This window comes from Nycticebus coucang, chromosome 5 (assembly GCF_027406575.1).
Source record: "Nycticebus coucang isolate mNycCou1 chromosome 5, mNycCou1.pri, whole genome shotgun sequence".
Classification (NCBI taxonomy): domain Eukaryota; kingdom Metazoa; phylum Chordata; class Mammalia; order Primates; family Lorisidae; genus Nycticebus; species Nycticebus coucang.
In genome coordinates, this window is record NC_069784.1 from 100333518 (window position 1) to 100349124 (window position 15607).

The following is a 15607-nucleotide window of genomic DNA, read 5'->3' on the forward strand; positions in this document are numbered from 1 at the left end:
AATGCAGACAATTGAATGTAAGTGCCTGGAACAGAGTGGATGTACAAAAAAAAAAAAAGGCAATAATGGCCAACTACTACTATATTTCACAAACAGTGAAAATCTGACCACATATAATCTTCAGTAATTTTTCTAGGTGTGACATTTATACATCTCTTTGACTAAATACGAATTAATTGTTATTTTTCTATATGTTGTCTGGTTTTGGTATGGCTTAAAAAATTTTACACCAGAGAAAGATCCATGTTAGAGGCTTAAATGAACTTGGATACATGTTTGTACGCAAGGTGTTGGTAAGGTCAGAAAAAAAATAATAGAGTTGGCTTAGAGGATTAGAGCTGAGAGGGTAGGAGATGGCTTTGCCTTTTTAATGTTCCATCAGGGATAAACCTTTCAAATGGGTAACATTTGAAAAGATTCTTGAGAAAAGTGGGAGAGCTTTGTGCTAATGGGGAGAAGACTTTTCAGCCAAGAAAAGATATCTGTCAGGACCTTGAAATGAGAGATTACTAGATAAATTCAAAAAAATAAATACAATACAATACAATAAAGAGTGTTGGGCCTGTATGGCTGGAGTGGAGGACAAACTATAGCCAGAGATGTAGCAGGGGTTGAGATTGTAGAATTGTTAATGGTATCAATTTTCTTTTTCTTTTCTTTCCTTTCTTTCTTTTTTTTTTTTTTTTGTTCAGTTTTGGCCGGGGCCGGGCTTGAATCTGCCACCCCCAGTATGTGGGGCCAGCGCCTGCCCTGCTCCTTGAGCCACAGGCACTACCCAATGGTATCCATTTTCCATTTCACTCTAAGTAACAAAGGAGACCACTGTGAGATGATAAGCAGAGACATTATACAGTTCTGAGTGATGATTTAAGAAAAACTTTAGGCCAGTGCCCTAAAGTGAGTAGGGTCCTGGCCCCATATACCAAGGGTGGCAGGTTCGAACCAGGCCCTGGCCAAACTGCAACAACAACAAAAATGGCAAAGTGAAACTCTGTCTCAAAAAAAAAAAAAAAAAAAAAAACTTTAGCTGTGGCTGGGTAGTATTAACATCCATTGGATTTTGTGATCCTATAATTCAAAAGTAGCAAAAACGAGATTCAGGAAAAATATTCTTTTTCCTTTTTGCCCCCCTCCCCCAAATTTCCTCCAGATTTAATTTGGGTCTTATGAAAGAATGCAACTTTATAGGAACATGGTAAGAATACCTCACTTCACGTTGTAATTAGGTTGCTATGACAGCAAAGCTCTCTAAATTAAGGGCTCCACTTGAGTTATCTGGCATAACTAAGCTGGCCTTTCAGGCCCCGAATCCATTTTCTTCGCCTCGATTTTTCTTTAGTGATAGCTGAAACTTCCTTAGATGCCAGCTCTTCTCATTAGCAGCTATTAACAACAAACAGCTAACAGCCACCAATTCCGTAGCACTTCAGAGTGACTAACCAGAGACTTTTAGATACACAGTTTATTCACTTAAATCAACAAATGTTTATTTAGCTTTATCCCAAATTCTTTGTCAGGGCTGGAGTTTTAAAAGGCTTTCTTCCAGGAATATCAGGTGTGAGAATAAGAAGTAATAAAATTCACAATCGTAAAAAGTACTTAGAGAAACAGTAGCAGGTGAAGTACATACTTAGGACATACTTAGAAGTACAAAAAGGCTCAAACCTGGGAGGGCTGTGTGAGATGGGAAAGCTACTCCTGGGGGAAATAATCTGTTATTGAGTCAAAAATGGCACGTAGGACCAACTCTGAATGAGTATAGCTTGTGTTATTGTCAACACCAGCTCCAGGCACTGAGGTGTAGTGATGGCTCATGTCTTGCAGATATAGGTTGAGACTCTTAGTGATAAAATGTTATTGATGAATAGATGTCCTAAAGGACTCCAGATCTAATCAGTTTAAAGCCAAAGTTTTCCAAGATACACTACTCTCCTTGAGCCTCAGGAAGATTGTGTGGAAGGGATATCAATAATTACCTTATTTTATACGATTAGAGTAAGTAAAAGAATATGTTTTAGTTTGGGTTGGAACCAAGTAATGCCACGATGACAAGAAATACCAACGGCATAAAGCACATGATCTTACATGAATTAGCATATCCTTGGTACTCAAGTAAGCCTACGTCATCTACAGCACATGGAAAACATGGCTCAGGAAAAGAGTAACTTGGCCAGCTTCACAGATCATATAAATGACAGAACACGGATTCAAATCTGGGGATGGCCCCTGCAATATGAAAATGAAGTTGAGGTAGATACTCTGTCAAAAACTTGCAAGCTAACTGAGGTATGGGCAGAGGAGTGGTGCCATCATTGCCAGCGTCATCTTTCAGCTCTCTCCACAACCAAAGTTCTTGGATCTAATGACAATTTCTTTTTCTACTTCTGAAATCAGTATGCAAAGGAGAAGGCAAAGAGAAAGACTGCTTAATGCATTTCAAATTCCAAAAGAAGTTTCTATGTTAAATTTGATTTTTAAAATGGATAAAGTAGATTTTCCCCTAATGTTTCAAAGGATAAAACATTTTTTGGATAATTGATGGCATTTATTTTAATGGGTTGGCATTATATGTATAGATGAAGGTTGCTACAGCTGTTCTTTTTCACTTTCTGTAGAGTGAAACAGCAAAGACAACGTGTGTGTGTGTGTGTGTGTGTGTGTGGGAGGGGAGGAGGGAGAAGTGAGGAAGGGGCAGGCTGAATTTTATTTTTTCAACTCAGCGCTTTTATCTTTCAGAAAACAAATGCTGAATTAAATTTTGTTGACTTGTACTCAAGGGAGAAGCTCAATCTGCGTGCACTTGTTATTTCAGATAACTCTATAAATCGCAATTGCTTTTGTGTTTTTGTTTGGTTTGGGTGCCAGTTAAAGATTCTATTTTTTTTTTTTTTTTTTTGAGACAGAGTCTCACTCAGTTGCTGTGGGTTTGAGTGCTCTGGTATCAGAGCTCACAGCAACCTCAAACTCTTGGGCTCAAGTGACACTTGCCTCAGCCTCCCAAGTAGCTGGATCTATAGGCACCTGCCATAAAGCCCAGCTATTTTTAGAGACAGGGTCTGGCACTTGCTCAGGCTGATCACAAAGAGGAACTTAGGTGTTCCACCGGCCTACGCCTCCTGGAGTGCTAGGACTACAGAGCCCCCTATAACCACATCCCACCCTGACTTTGCCAGTTAAAGACTCTTAAAAAACTTGAAAACTTGTAACTCTTTAAATTTTTATGCAGAATCATTGCTTGCTGAAGACCTTTTACTGTAAACTTTCCGAATGTGTTTTTCTACATAGGTAAAGAAAACATAAATGTAAGTTTTTTTCCAACAACTTTTTGTTTCTAATGTCATATAATTTACATAAGGTTACTTTCTTCATATTTTATCAATATGCTTTTTCTACATGTGTCTGTTTGTGGAAATGGATTGCAATAGTACTTTATTCTATTTAAAATGTCAAGAATGCCTAGAAACGATAATAAATTGAGCTTTCCCTTCTCATGACTAAATTATCAATATTTAGAGAAAAAGTTGGTTGTAAGTCCCAATCAAAATGCACATTACCTTAAAAGATACTTCAAAGATACTGTTATTTTAACAGATCCTTGAGAATTTGGGGCTTGATTTATTAAATAAATTGGAACTGTTCAGTAGTTATTTTGAAAGGTAATTTGACATTAAAATTATCAAAAGTTATTAGTATATTACACACATTTATAAGTCTGATTTTTATTGGAAAACTTCCAATTTTTAAAAATATGCTTAATGAATATAATTCTTTAAAAAGAAGGCAAGTGCTGGAAAAGTACCATAACCTTTCAAGTTGCAATAGTTTTTTTTTTTTGGAGAGACAGAGTCTCACTGTACCGCCCTCGGTAGAGTGCTGTGGCGTCACACGGCTCACAGCAACCTCTAACTCTTGGGCTTACGCGATTCTCTTGCCTCAGCCTCCTGAGCAGCTGAGACAAGTTGCAATAGTTTTATTACGTTGAATTTAGGTTTATTTTAACTGATGTACCACACAAATTTTACTATCTCTTATGTATTATACCAAGCTGGTGACACATAATTATGTCTTCTCCTTCCTAATGTAACGTTTATTCCAGTAGATTAAAAGTTCTTTCACTTGAAATCCTCGCTTAATTGAAGAAAACATCCTTCATCTTTTATTAAATGAACAATTGCCAGGGCTCTTTACTCCACTTGGCTAAAACAGACTTGGTCTTAGAGATACAGTAACTTTCCTCCTGATTTTGAAGAGAAAGAATAACATGGTTTGGAATTGGATCACACTGGTATAATAGGAAGGAATTTTAAATCAAACAGACAAAATAGCAAATAACTGTTTTATAAAGCAAAATTGGTACTTGTAAATAAGAGCTTTGGAGAAAACTGACTCTTTTTTATTATTAAATCATAGCTGTGTACATTAATGCGATCATGTGGCATCATACACTAGTTTCATAGACCATTTGACACATTTTCATCACACTGGTTAACGTAGCCTTCCTGGCATTTTCTTAGTTATTGTGTTAAGACATTTATATTCTACATTTACTAAGTTTCACATGTACCCTTGTAAGATGCACCGCAGGTGTAATCACCAATCACCCTCCCTCCACTCATCCTCCCCGCCTCTCTCCCCTCCCTCTCCCCCTTCCCCCTATTCTTAGGTTATAACTGGGTTATAGCTTTCATATGAAAGCCATAAATTAGTTTCATAGTAGGGCTGAGTACATTCAATACTTTTTCTTCCATTCTTGAGATACTTTGCTACGAAGAATATGTTCCAGCTCCATCCATGTAAACATGAAAGAGGTAAAGTCTCCATCTTTCCTTAAGGCTGCATAATATTCCATGGTGTACATATACCACAATTTATTAATCCATTCATGGATCAATGGGCACTTGGCTTTTTCCATGACTTAGCAATTATGAATTGGGCTGCAGTAAACATTCTGGTACAAATATCTTTCTTATAATGTGATTTTTGGTCTTCTGGGTATATACATAGTAGAGGAATTATAGGATTGAATGGCAGATCTATTTTTAGATCTCTAAGTGTTCTCCATACATCTTTCCAAAAGGAACGTATTAATTTGCATTCCCACCAGCAGTGTAGAAGTGTTCCCTTTTCTCCACATCCACACCAACATCTCTGATCTTGGGATTTTGTGATATAGGCTAATCTTACTGGAGTTAGATGATATCTCAAAGTAGTTTTGATTTGCATTTCTCTGCTGATTAAAGATGATGAGCATTTTTTCATATGTCTGTAGGTGATGCGCCTGTCTTCTTCAGAGAAGTTTCTCTTCAAGTCCCTTGCCCAGCCTGTGAGGGGATCACTTGTTCTTTTCTTGCTTATACGTTTGAGTTCTCTGTGGATTCTGGTTATTAAACCTTTGTCGGAGACATAACCTGCAAATATCTTCTCCCATTCTGAGGGCTGTTTGCTTGCTTTACTTACTGTGTTCTTGGCTGTGCAGAAGCTTTTTAGTTTGATCAGGTCCCAGTAGTGTATTTTTGAAGTTGCTTCCATTGCCCAGGGGGTCCTCCTCATAAAGTACTCGCCCAGACCAATTTCTTCAAGGGTTTTCCCTGCATTCTCTTCTAGTATTTTTATAATTTCATGTCTTAAGTTTAAATCTTTGATCCAGTGAGAGTCTATCTTAGTTAATGGTGAAAGGTGTGGGTCCAGTTTCAGTCTTCTACAGGTTGCCAGCCAGTTCACTGAGCACCATTTGTTAAATAGGGAATCATTTCCCCACTGAATGTTTTTATTTGGCTTGTCAAAGATCAAATAACGGTAAGTAGCTGGATTCATCTCTTGGTTCTCTATTCTGTTCCAGACAACTACTTCTCTGTTTTTGTTCCAGTACCTGTTTTGATCACTATCGATTTATAGTATAGTCTGAGGTCTGGTAGCGTGATTCCTTCTGCTTTGTTTTTATTTCTGAGTAATGTCTTGGCTATTTGAGGTTTTTTCTGATTCCATATAAAACGAAGTCTTATTTTTTCAAGATCTTTAAAGTATGACAGTGGAGCTTTAATAGGGATTACATTAAAATTGTATATTGCTTTGGGTAGTATGGACATTTTAACAATGTTGATTCTTCCCAGCCATGAGCATGGTATGTTTTTCCATTTGTTAACATTTTCAGCTATTTCTTTTCTTAGAGTTTCATTGTTCTCTTTATAGAGATCTTTCACTTCCTTTGTTAGATAAACTCCCAAATATTTCATCTTCTTTGGCACTACTGTGAATGGAATAGAGTCCTTCACTGTTTTTTCAGCTTGACTATTGTTGGTATATATAAAGGCTACCAATTTATAAATGTTGATTTTGTAACCTGAGACGCTGCTGTATTCATGTGCTGGCACAGGAGGGTTCTAATCAGAATTCCATAATAAGAAAGCTTTGAGTAGATTACATTCATCCCAATTCACAAACCATCTCATCCTTGGTCCTTTATAGATTAAAATACAAGGATAAAACTTTTTTTTTTAACCAGCATAATAGTTGTGAAAGGGCTCCGAGGCAGGAAGCTGGTTCTGATTTCAACAGAAATCTCCTTTATTCTTTCCCCCATCGTGGGTGCAATCAAAAGAAATAAGAGTCTAAAATTCCAGGAAATAATAAAGTCAAATCTTTACTGAAATCTCTTAAAGAACCGGCATTGTATGATTCAAAGCAAAAGATTCTATTCTTAACTCTAATTTCCCATGCCTCTCTCATCTCAGCTGCTTCCCCCATATTCTTTTTTCTTCCCAGAGCGTCACTAGGACCTGATTTGAGGCCATCTTGTCTCTCCTATTTCCTTCTCTTGATCTCTTTTCTCACCATCCAGATCCTTTGTTTTCTTTGGGGAGTAACCCTTTCCCATTGGAACTTGAATTAGTTTAACCATAGGACTTCCAATTCTTCTGCCCTCCTAGCATATCCTGAAAGGAACACAAATACTCTAAAGCTGAGCTGGAAAATTCAGAATGCTCTTTAGATGTTAGGGTTGGAGAGAAAAGTGGTGAATACTTAGGTCAATGTATGTATCTCCATCACATATGCAATAATTCAAAAAAATATTTTACCAACCATTAGAAGGTAAAAGCAAAGTAAAATCTGTTAATGATTTTCTGACAAATCTAAAGGGTCCTTCTCAACTTCTATCCTATCAAACTCTCTGGATCGTTTTGTCCTGTTGTTTCCTTTTTCCCTTCATATTTTTTCATTCTTAGCTTTCTCAGTCTGTCTTCTGATGATATTTGTGATAGTTAATCTTACATATCAACTTGGCAAAACTATGGTAACAGTCATTTGGCCAAAGACAAATTTAAATGTTGCTATGCAGTAGTTTTTAATTGTGATTTAACATTTCAATCAGTTGACTTTGAGTGAAGCAGATCACCCTCCATAATGTGGGTGGGTCTCATGTAATCAAATGAAGACCTTAAGAGGAAAGACTGAGGCATCTAGAGAAGAAGGAATTTTGCTTTCCGACTGCCTTCAGACTCAAGACTGCAACATCAACCATTCCCTGCCCAGCTTGCCTGCATCCCTTGCAGATTTGTGACTTACTAGTCTGCACAACTGCATAAGCCAATTATTTAAAATAATCTAGTAGATAAATACCCATGCATAGATAGATAAACAGAAATAGTGATAAATAGATATATATACATCCTGTTGGTACATCTATTTTTCTGGAGAACCCTGCCCAAATGTATGTCCCCAGATCTCCCTTCTGGCATATACACTGTGTACATGATGCCTCACTCACATTCATGGCTGACCTACTCTTCAATTATATTAGGAATTAACCTTTGTATGACATGGACAGTTTTGAGATCACTTGTTCCTTTACACATTGATAAGTGTTATTAAGAATGCAAATATTTCAGTGATCAAAAAAATATGGGAACGCTGGGTTAAAAAAATTAGACTAATTTTTTATATATACAGAATTTCTTGGATTCTTTGATATGCAAGTGTGCATTGTGGATGTCTAAGAGGACATCCTAATACTTGAGGTTATTATGGTGACCTCAAGTATCTCATCATAAAAACTTCTTTTTTCCACCAAGAATGTTGTAGAACTAGAGGAGTTCCTCATAATAGACTCAAGGAAAATCTATGTTAGGGCTAAGCTTATGACTCTAACATGTGTATCTCCTTTGTTTGTAAACTCCAGACTCCTATTTTCAATTGTCCACTGAGATGGCCACTTATACAAATCACACCCCCCATCTTGGTTGACATGAAGCTGTCACCACTTCTTTCTTGTTCTCCCCCTTGACTTTTATGGATTGCATAACCAAGCCCCATATGTCTGGGTTTGAGTCATTTTGGCGCGTAGGATCAGCATCATGACATAACAGAGCACAGCAAAGGAAATAATTAGTAGAGCAAATGGACAAGGTATACATCCAATAAAGGGCTAATAACCAGAATCTACAAAGAATTAGGCAAATCAGCAAGATCAAAATCGAACAATCCCATCAAAAATTGGGCAAAAGATGTGAGCAGAGCTCTTCAAAATCAGATATACAAATGGCCAACAAACATGAAAAAATTCTCAACATAACTAATGAAATGAAAATTAAAATCACAATGACATATCACCTTACCCCATTAGAATGGCTTTAATTAAAAAGTCCAAAAATAATAGATGTTGGGATAAATAGACAGAGAAAAGAATGCTTATACACTGTTGGTGAGACTGAAAATTAGTACAACTACTAAAGAAAACAGTATGGATATACCTCAAAGAGCTAAAAGTAGACCTATCATTTGATCCAGCAGTTGTACTACTGCATATTCACTCAAAAGAAATAAAGTAATTTTATCAAAAGATGTGCACTCAAATTTTTTTGCAGCACAATTCACAATTACAAAGATGCAGACTCAACTAAGTGCCCATCCATTCACAAATGGATTAATAAAATGTAGTACATGTATACCATGGAGTATTACTCAGCATTAAGAAGGAATGCTTTTTGCACCATAAATGAAATATCTAAAGAATAGAAAAACAAACACCACATGCACTCATTATTATATTGTAGCTAATCAAAGATTATGCATGTGCTTAGAGGAAAGTAAAACAATGAAAATCAAGAGGGGGGAGGTGGGAGGAGGGGATGGATGAACACCTACCTTGTAGGTACAATGAGGACTATCTGGATGATGGGCACACTTATAACCATGATTCAAGCATTATAAAAGTGATCTGTGTGATCAAAAATATTTCTACTCCTCTATACTTTGAAATAATAAATAAAATAAAATAAAATGATAGCTGGAAAAAGAGAAAGAGCTGAAATTTATTCCCTAGTTTCCTTCCTATTTAATGAGAATTTTACATATGTTGTTTCGCAGAGTGTCTGTGGTTATGTTCCCCCGATGAAGGACACAGGATTCAGATGCACCGATTAGGCGTTTCTTCTCATCAGTTACAAGTTACGAGACTGTGGATATGTCAGCCACTCCATTCCTCTCCCTATTCAGGCCTAGGGGTAATAAAGATTTCTTGCCTTTGGCCAGCCCTAGGTTCTTTATCATAACCCTGCTCAAATCTTTATAAATACTACATTCATTAAGCTCTCTTAATAACCATTTGAGTATTCCGGGAACCCTGATATACTCAGAAAGCCCCAAACTGAACTCCTTATTATCTCTCAAAACCTGTTCCTATTCTTAATGCCATTCAATCAACCAAGTCAGATAAGAAGTTTAGCAATTATGCTCAGCCCTCACACTTAATTGCCATTCTAAGATAATGGAAATAGACTGAGCCTTGATAGGAGATACCTGGCTTCAAATTCCAGTTCTATTCATACAATTTTTAGAGCTATGTACCTTTTTTTTTTTTTAAAGAACTGTGTTATCGTAGACAATTTGCATGATTTCTCTGATCTCTATAAATTAATGTAAATCATATTCACCACAAGTTGTTTTGAGAATAAAATATGAGTGTTTAAAAGAAAAGTAGTATAATTTTTTCCCATAAGCAATTTCTCCTTTATTGGCCTCATATTCCAAACTTTTAAGCCTACTTCTCACCAGTTCATCCTTTCTGCAGCTGATACATGATCTAAAATGCAGATCTAATCACACTACTCTCTAATCAATAGCTTAAGCAATCTCATACCATCTGTGAAGAGGTGTGAGAATATTAGCTGTGTGTACAAAGCCTTTTAGGATATAACCCAGTTCTATATTAAAAAAGTTATTGTAGAGTTGTGTGTATACTGATCAATGTCATGAATGTAATCATCTTATTATCTTCTCTGGATACCAATAAAAATGCACCCCAAAAATCAATGGCTTATTATACTTGTATATGTAAGAAATTTTCTGATAAAAAATGATAATAGCAACTAATGGTTGAGTACTTAACTGTGCTAGAAAATGTGCTCAGTTGTCATATGCATTATTTCATTCAGTTCCCTTAACAATTTTCTAAGTTAAATAGGTATTAAAAGTAGTTTGGCTTATATATTTTATCAAAATTTATAACTAAAGGTCAATTCAATTAAAAATCACCAGATGATGTGAGTTTATTTCAACATAAAAGCAAGAAAAATATTATAGTGGCCCAAAGTTCAATAAAATCTATTATGCTATAGAGTTAATGGAGTAATAACTAAGGCCAAATTTCTATTTTAGTATTTTATGATTTTTTTTTTTCTCCTCAGGATATATCTTATGGAAGAGCTAAGGCGACAAAATTCTCAGCTTAATAGAATTGTAAATAAAACGTTACTAGCTCCTGTAGAACACTGTCCTCAGATGCATTCTATAGTAAAAAATAATCTTACAATAAATTATAATAAATTTCATGTAATGCTCCTTTTCCTTTGTATGTGTACAAATTCAACTAACTTACTCTTCACGGCTCAATGCAACACTTGGGGTTTCACTACATAGCTTTGCCTCATATCCCACCTTCCTTTTAACTTTTACAACTCACTTTTAAATTTTAGCCAATAATGCTTCATAGTATTACCATTGCTCCAATAAGTTTCACATTTCTATCAAAGCCACAATTACACTTTATATGTCTACTGTAGGTACTTAACCACTAGGCAAAGCCATGAAGGGTTCACTATGTTCTTAATTAAGACTGCTCATTACCAATCCACCAGGCTATAGACAATAAGTATGGAATCTTTGGGGGCAAAAGGAACTTTACAGACTATTTAAATCTCAGCCCCTACAGTTTATAGATGAAGAAATGGAGGTCCTAAGAAGTCAACTGTAATCGACTTCAGTGTTGAGTCAGTGGGAAAAAAATCTTCTGGCACTCTTAATGAAAGATGAATGGGATCATCTTTGGTAATTCTGCTTACATGAGGACTTTACTAAACCGCTTTTCTGCCTTTCTTGGTCACTGAGTAGCAAAGGGAAACATTGCCCGAAGCTGTCCTGTTTGTCCACTGAGGATTCTACAGAAGAGCAGGGTGAGGCTAATCCCTTATGAAAAGTACAATTCTTTAGAAAAATAGATTAGTGGAAATTCTAGCAAACATTTGATTATAAAAGGCCTCTACTGTTAAAGGCTAAAATGTTAATATTATAAGGTATCATTTGGTTGGCAGGGAAAGAAAAAATCACATAGATCAATTCCGTTTGTGTAATAAATGGGTAATGGCAGCCGTCCTTTAAACTTATGGGCTTTGCATTTTGAGTGAAAGCTCCCTATAGACACGGGGGTTAATTCTATCACAAAATTTAATAATTTTTTGAAAGATTATGAGAACATTATATTTAAGTTAGGTCCATTTTAAGCTGGTTTCAGTTATATACATTGTTAATGACAAAGTGAAAATAATTACCAGAATGATGATAAGAAGTAGTTATCATATGAAATTCTTTTAAAGCTGTAGTAGCCAATTTTTCCTGGATAAACATAATCTAAAAATATATAGTAGGAATTAAAGAAAACAAGTAGTCCTGTTGTAGACAAATATTCAAAGTAATAAACCCTTGATTATGGTGTACAAAGCATGTGATGTGGGGGTACATGGAAATCCAAGAAATGCAAGACCAGCTCCAGTGCGCTAAGTAAGGGTGCTGAGACAGGAGGCATTCCAGTACTTCCCACGGGAATGAGAAACACATTTTTTTTGAGAGTTATAATGTAAAAAGCACACTTTTAGAGTCTTTACAGATGTGTACAGTGCTTTTACCCATAATAAGATCCACACGTTTTTTAGATTTTAATTGATAAAGTTCTCAATTATTTTCAAACCCTTAAAGACAGAATTAATACTACAGTCTATATATAAGCTCTACTTTTTAAAACATTAAAGTGAAATATGTTTATGTCCTTACACCCTGATCTATTACAGTGTTAACTCATCAAATCGAATAGCATACTTGAGGGCCGTGTTTAAATTCCTCCTTTATACATACAGCCATTTTCTTGCAACTTGGCCCTAAGGAAGTTCCAGACTAAAATAGTGCATCAAGAGGACTGGCATAATCAGCCTCACTAAAAACAGCTTGATTAATACTAAATATGTCCTAGTTTCTAATCAATTATGTTAATGAAGTCCCAGGCAGCACATCTGCAAGCCCTGACAAAGCCCATGATCTCAGCATCGCCTGATAATACGGACTCCTCAGGAAGCTACTCAGCGTTAGCAGCCTCCCTGTAAGGCGTGCGAGGACTCTGCCTCTCTGCAGAAGTAGATATGGGCCGGGGACAATAGCTCAGGTGGATCATCCCAATATTTGGATAAAGTATTTAAAAGTAGATACTGACAAAAGACTTGCAATCCTTAAACACTGCTATTTTATTCGCTGAAACACAGTACTGTCTTCTAGGATGAAATGTCCAATCATACTTTAAATACAACAATAGAACTTGTGTCACACTTAACAAATGGCACATCCTTTTCCAAATGACAGATTAGTGGACAAAATATTTGCTACCTGGTGCTTTACCTCTGCTGAAGATAACTTACAGCCAAATGTTTGAATAATCTATCAAACTATCCCTCAATTTAGGGAATCTGAGTATTTGCTTTAGGTTCATCTTGAAACAACAGAATTAGAATCCTGGGAACAGTAAAGTGATGCTGTTATTTGGAGGCTACGGTTGTCCTATGAACATTTTGGGCAGTGAGCTAGTCATTTGCCAGTTTTGTGTCAAATTATCTGAAATCATATGAGTTAGTAAAGTCCGAATGCCAAAAGAAATATAGCTGTGATTTTTTTTACTTTTTTCTTTTTAAAACTGCTTTGATTTAAACCCCTTACTCACTCCGTAGGTAAGTGATATACAATGGTAGCCTCTTCCTGGATGAATCTTCATAAGCGTCATTACCACTAAGCTCAAGAGGTGACCAAGGCCGCTAGGCAGCTGTTGTGTCATTCACATGTGCACAAAGAAGGTCCCTTTCAGTCTGAAACAGTGCTCCAAGTGCAAAGGGACCTGTGATCTGTGGCAGACACTTCCATTTGTGCTCTTGTAAAAAATTAGTGGCATACTTTAATTACTTGTGTTTTTATGTCTATAAATTGAGTCTTGGCAAAGTAAGATCTGTTTTCTATTCATCTTGTTGTAGCCAGGGTTTTGGAATATATATCGGGTAGTTGGAATTGAATAAATAATCATTAAAAAAGTGAATAAAGACTTAATAAATGAGTTTAAATTTCCAGAAAGATTGATTATGACACTTCCCTGCCTTTATTCTGCTGATCTTGAAACATCGTATTTTGAAAAATTATTAGTAATATTAGTTGCCATTCATAGATAGCACTCATAAACTATATATATATACATACAATGGTGTTTACATATATATGTGTATATTTATACATATGTGTATCCCCCCATTTCATCCTTACAATAATTTTAGGATGTCAGTATTATTCTTACCCCATCTTAAAAATGAGAAAATTTACGAATAATGAATTTAAGTAACTTCTCAAATTTACAAAGCTATTAAAATGTTGAACTCAAATTTAAACCAAGAAACTATTTCATCAGAGTCTTCAGATTCAAAATCAACCAAGTTGTGGTAAAACTTCAAGAGTGGCAAGACCTGTCTTCATCTGTTTGTCCCTGTATTGTTTTGCTTCACCTCCAGAGTACTGACCTAGCCATCCTTCCAGCAGCTGAAGCTCACTAACATCGAATCATAAGGGAAAATCTTTGGTTGTCTAAAACTGAGCATACTGGAATTTTAGCAAAAGTAAATTGTAGTTCAGACATATTAAAACTATGTAGGAAAATATTGGACCTTGCTGTTGCTTTGTTACTGTTGTGTTTTCTTTGTCCACATTCTATTTTGTTTACAATAAAGATATTTGTGAAAAGAAAAAAACTAAAATACTTGCCTTCAAGAGTAGGTGATGCAACCGTGGGTCTGGAAGCTTGTTCTGTCAGTAATGGAGGTGGTATAGTTGGGCTTTGTCCTGTGCATACAATGTAGAAGTAAATGTTGAAAGAAAGTATTAAGAAATCTAACATTTCCATCTAAAATAACTATGTCTCTCCCCTATATGCATAATTCATAATCCTGAGTATAAATTCATATTTTTATTCAGTAAGAAATGTTCCTAGGTGAGATCTTTAAGAAGAAACTTTCAAAGATTCACTAAACTTCAGAATTAGTTTTAAATATAGAATTATTTTTTCATAGTTGGATACATAATGTTAATACTGCACTTTATTAATGGAAAATCTGCATGCAATCAAATAAAGTAATTTATTTTCACTAAGCACTTTCACTCATGGAAACTTAAATCACAGAAGCCAAGGGCAAATTTTTTTTTTTATATTTAACTAAAAATTCTCAGATGATATAATATGGGAATAAGAAAAGGTTGAAATTCATAAGCCTTTTGATATTGGACAGATACAGTTTTTTTCCTGCCAAGATAAATGACCTATAGTCAAGTAAATAATGAGCAAAAGGGAAAATATATTCAGTTTTACAGAACTTTGAAAAGCTTCCTGAAGTCTCTGGGCTTATTATGAATCATTAAAAAAAAAAAAAAAAAAGCACCACTATCACATCTGAGTGCATCCTTATCCCAAGTGATTTCTTTAATTAACTAATGCCATCCAGGCCATGAACTATAAATATTAGCTATCAAATGATTCCACATAACATGCTTGCAAAATGTTTCGTCACTGACTTTCATTCCTTAAACTCCTGCAGTGTGTATTTTATCCAGGAATTGGCATGAGCTTGTATACCTTTTAAAATTTCACTGACAACTAGATGCTATCAAACGTCAGCAGACCTGCCTGCTTACTGAATGTTTTCCTTTTTTAGAATTTGTCAAAATTAGTTCTCTGTGGTGCAATATGGTTTAGCAAGCGAAGCAATCAGAGTCACACAAGCCCCACCTTCCAGACGTAGGCCTCCGTGCCAAGTAGAGCTCCACTAGTCCCAGGGGGTTCTAATTGTTAATGACCTATAGATTGTTTCTTGAGCATGTCCAAGTATGCGTGGAAAAAAAAGCATATTGCTCAGAGCTTACAGGCCTTACATCTAGAAAAATGTCAATCTATATTATTGTCAATCTCCAGAGTTGAGTTTTCTAGAATTCCTCACCGACTGCCCATGGCTGGCAGAGGGGTCTTCTCTATTGCAGCTGAGGA

General features: G+C 35.8%; 1 protein-coding gene across 13 annotated transcripts in view; it reads right to left on the minus strand.

Annotated features, from left to right (window-relative positions):
* Positions 1 to 15607, minus strand: part of TRDN (triadin) — a 403216-nt gene that overhangs the window by 234632 nt on the left and 152977 nt on the right. For 10 of the 13 annotated variants that reach the window (XR_008380232.1, XR_008380234.1, XR_008380233.1 and 7 more), the window contains exon 10: positions 14335 to 14412. The exons of the other annotated variants lie outside the window; for them this stretch is intronic. Coding sequence is in view for 7 of the 10 variants with exons in the window: in XM_053592197.1 (XP_053448172.1) it covers positions 14335 to 14412 (78 nt within the window). In the remaining 3 variants the exon portion in view is untranslated. The remainder of the gene's footprint in view (positions 1 to 14334; positions 14413 to 15607) is intronic. 13 annotated transcript variants of the gene reach the window in all.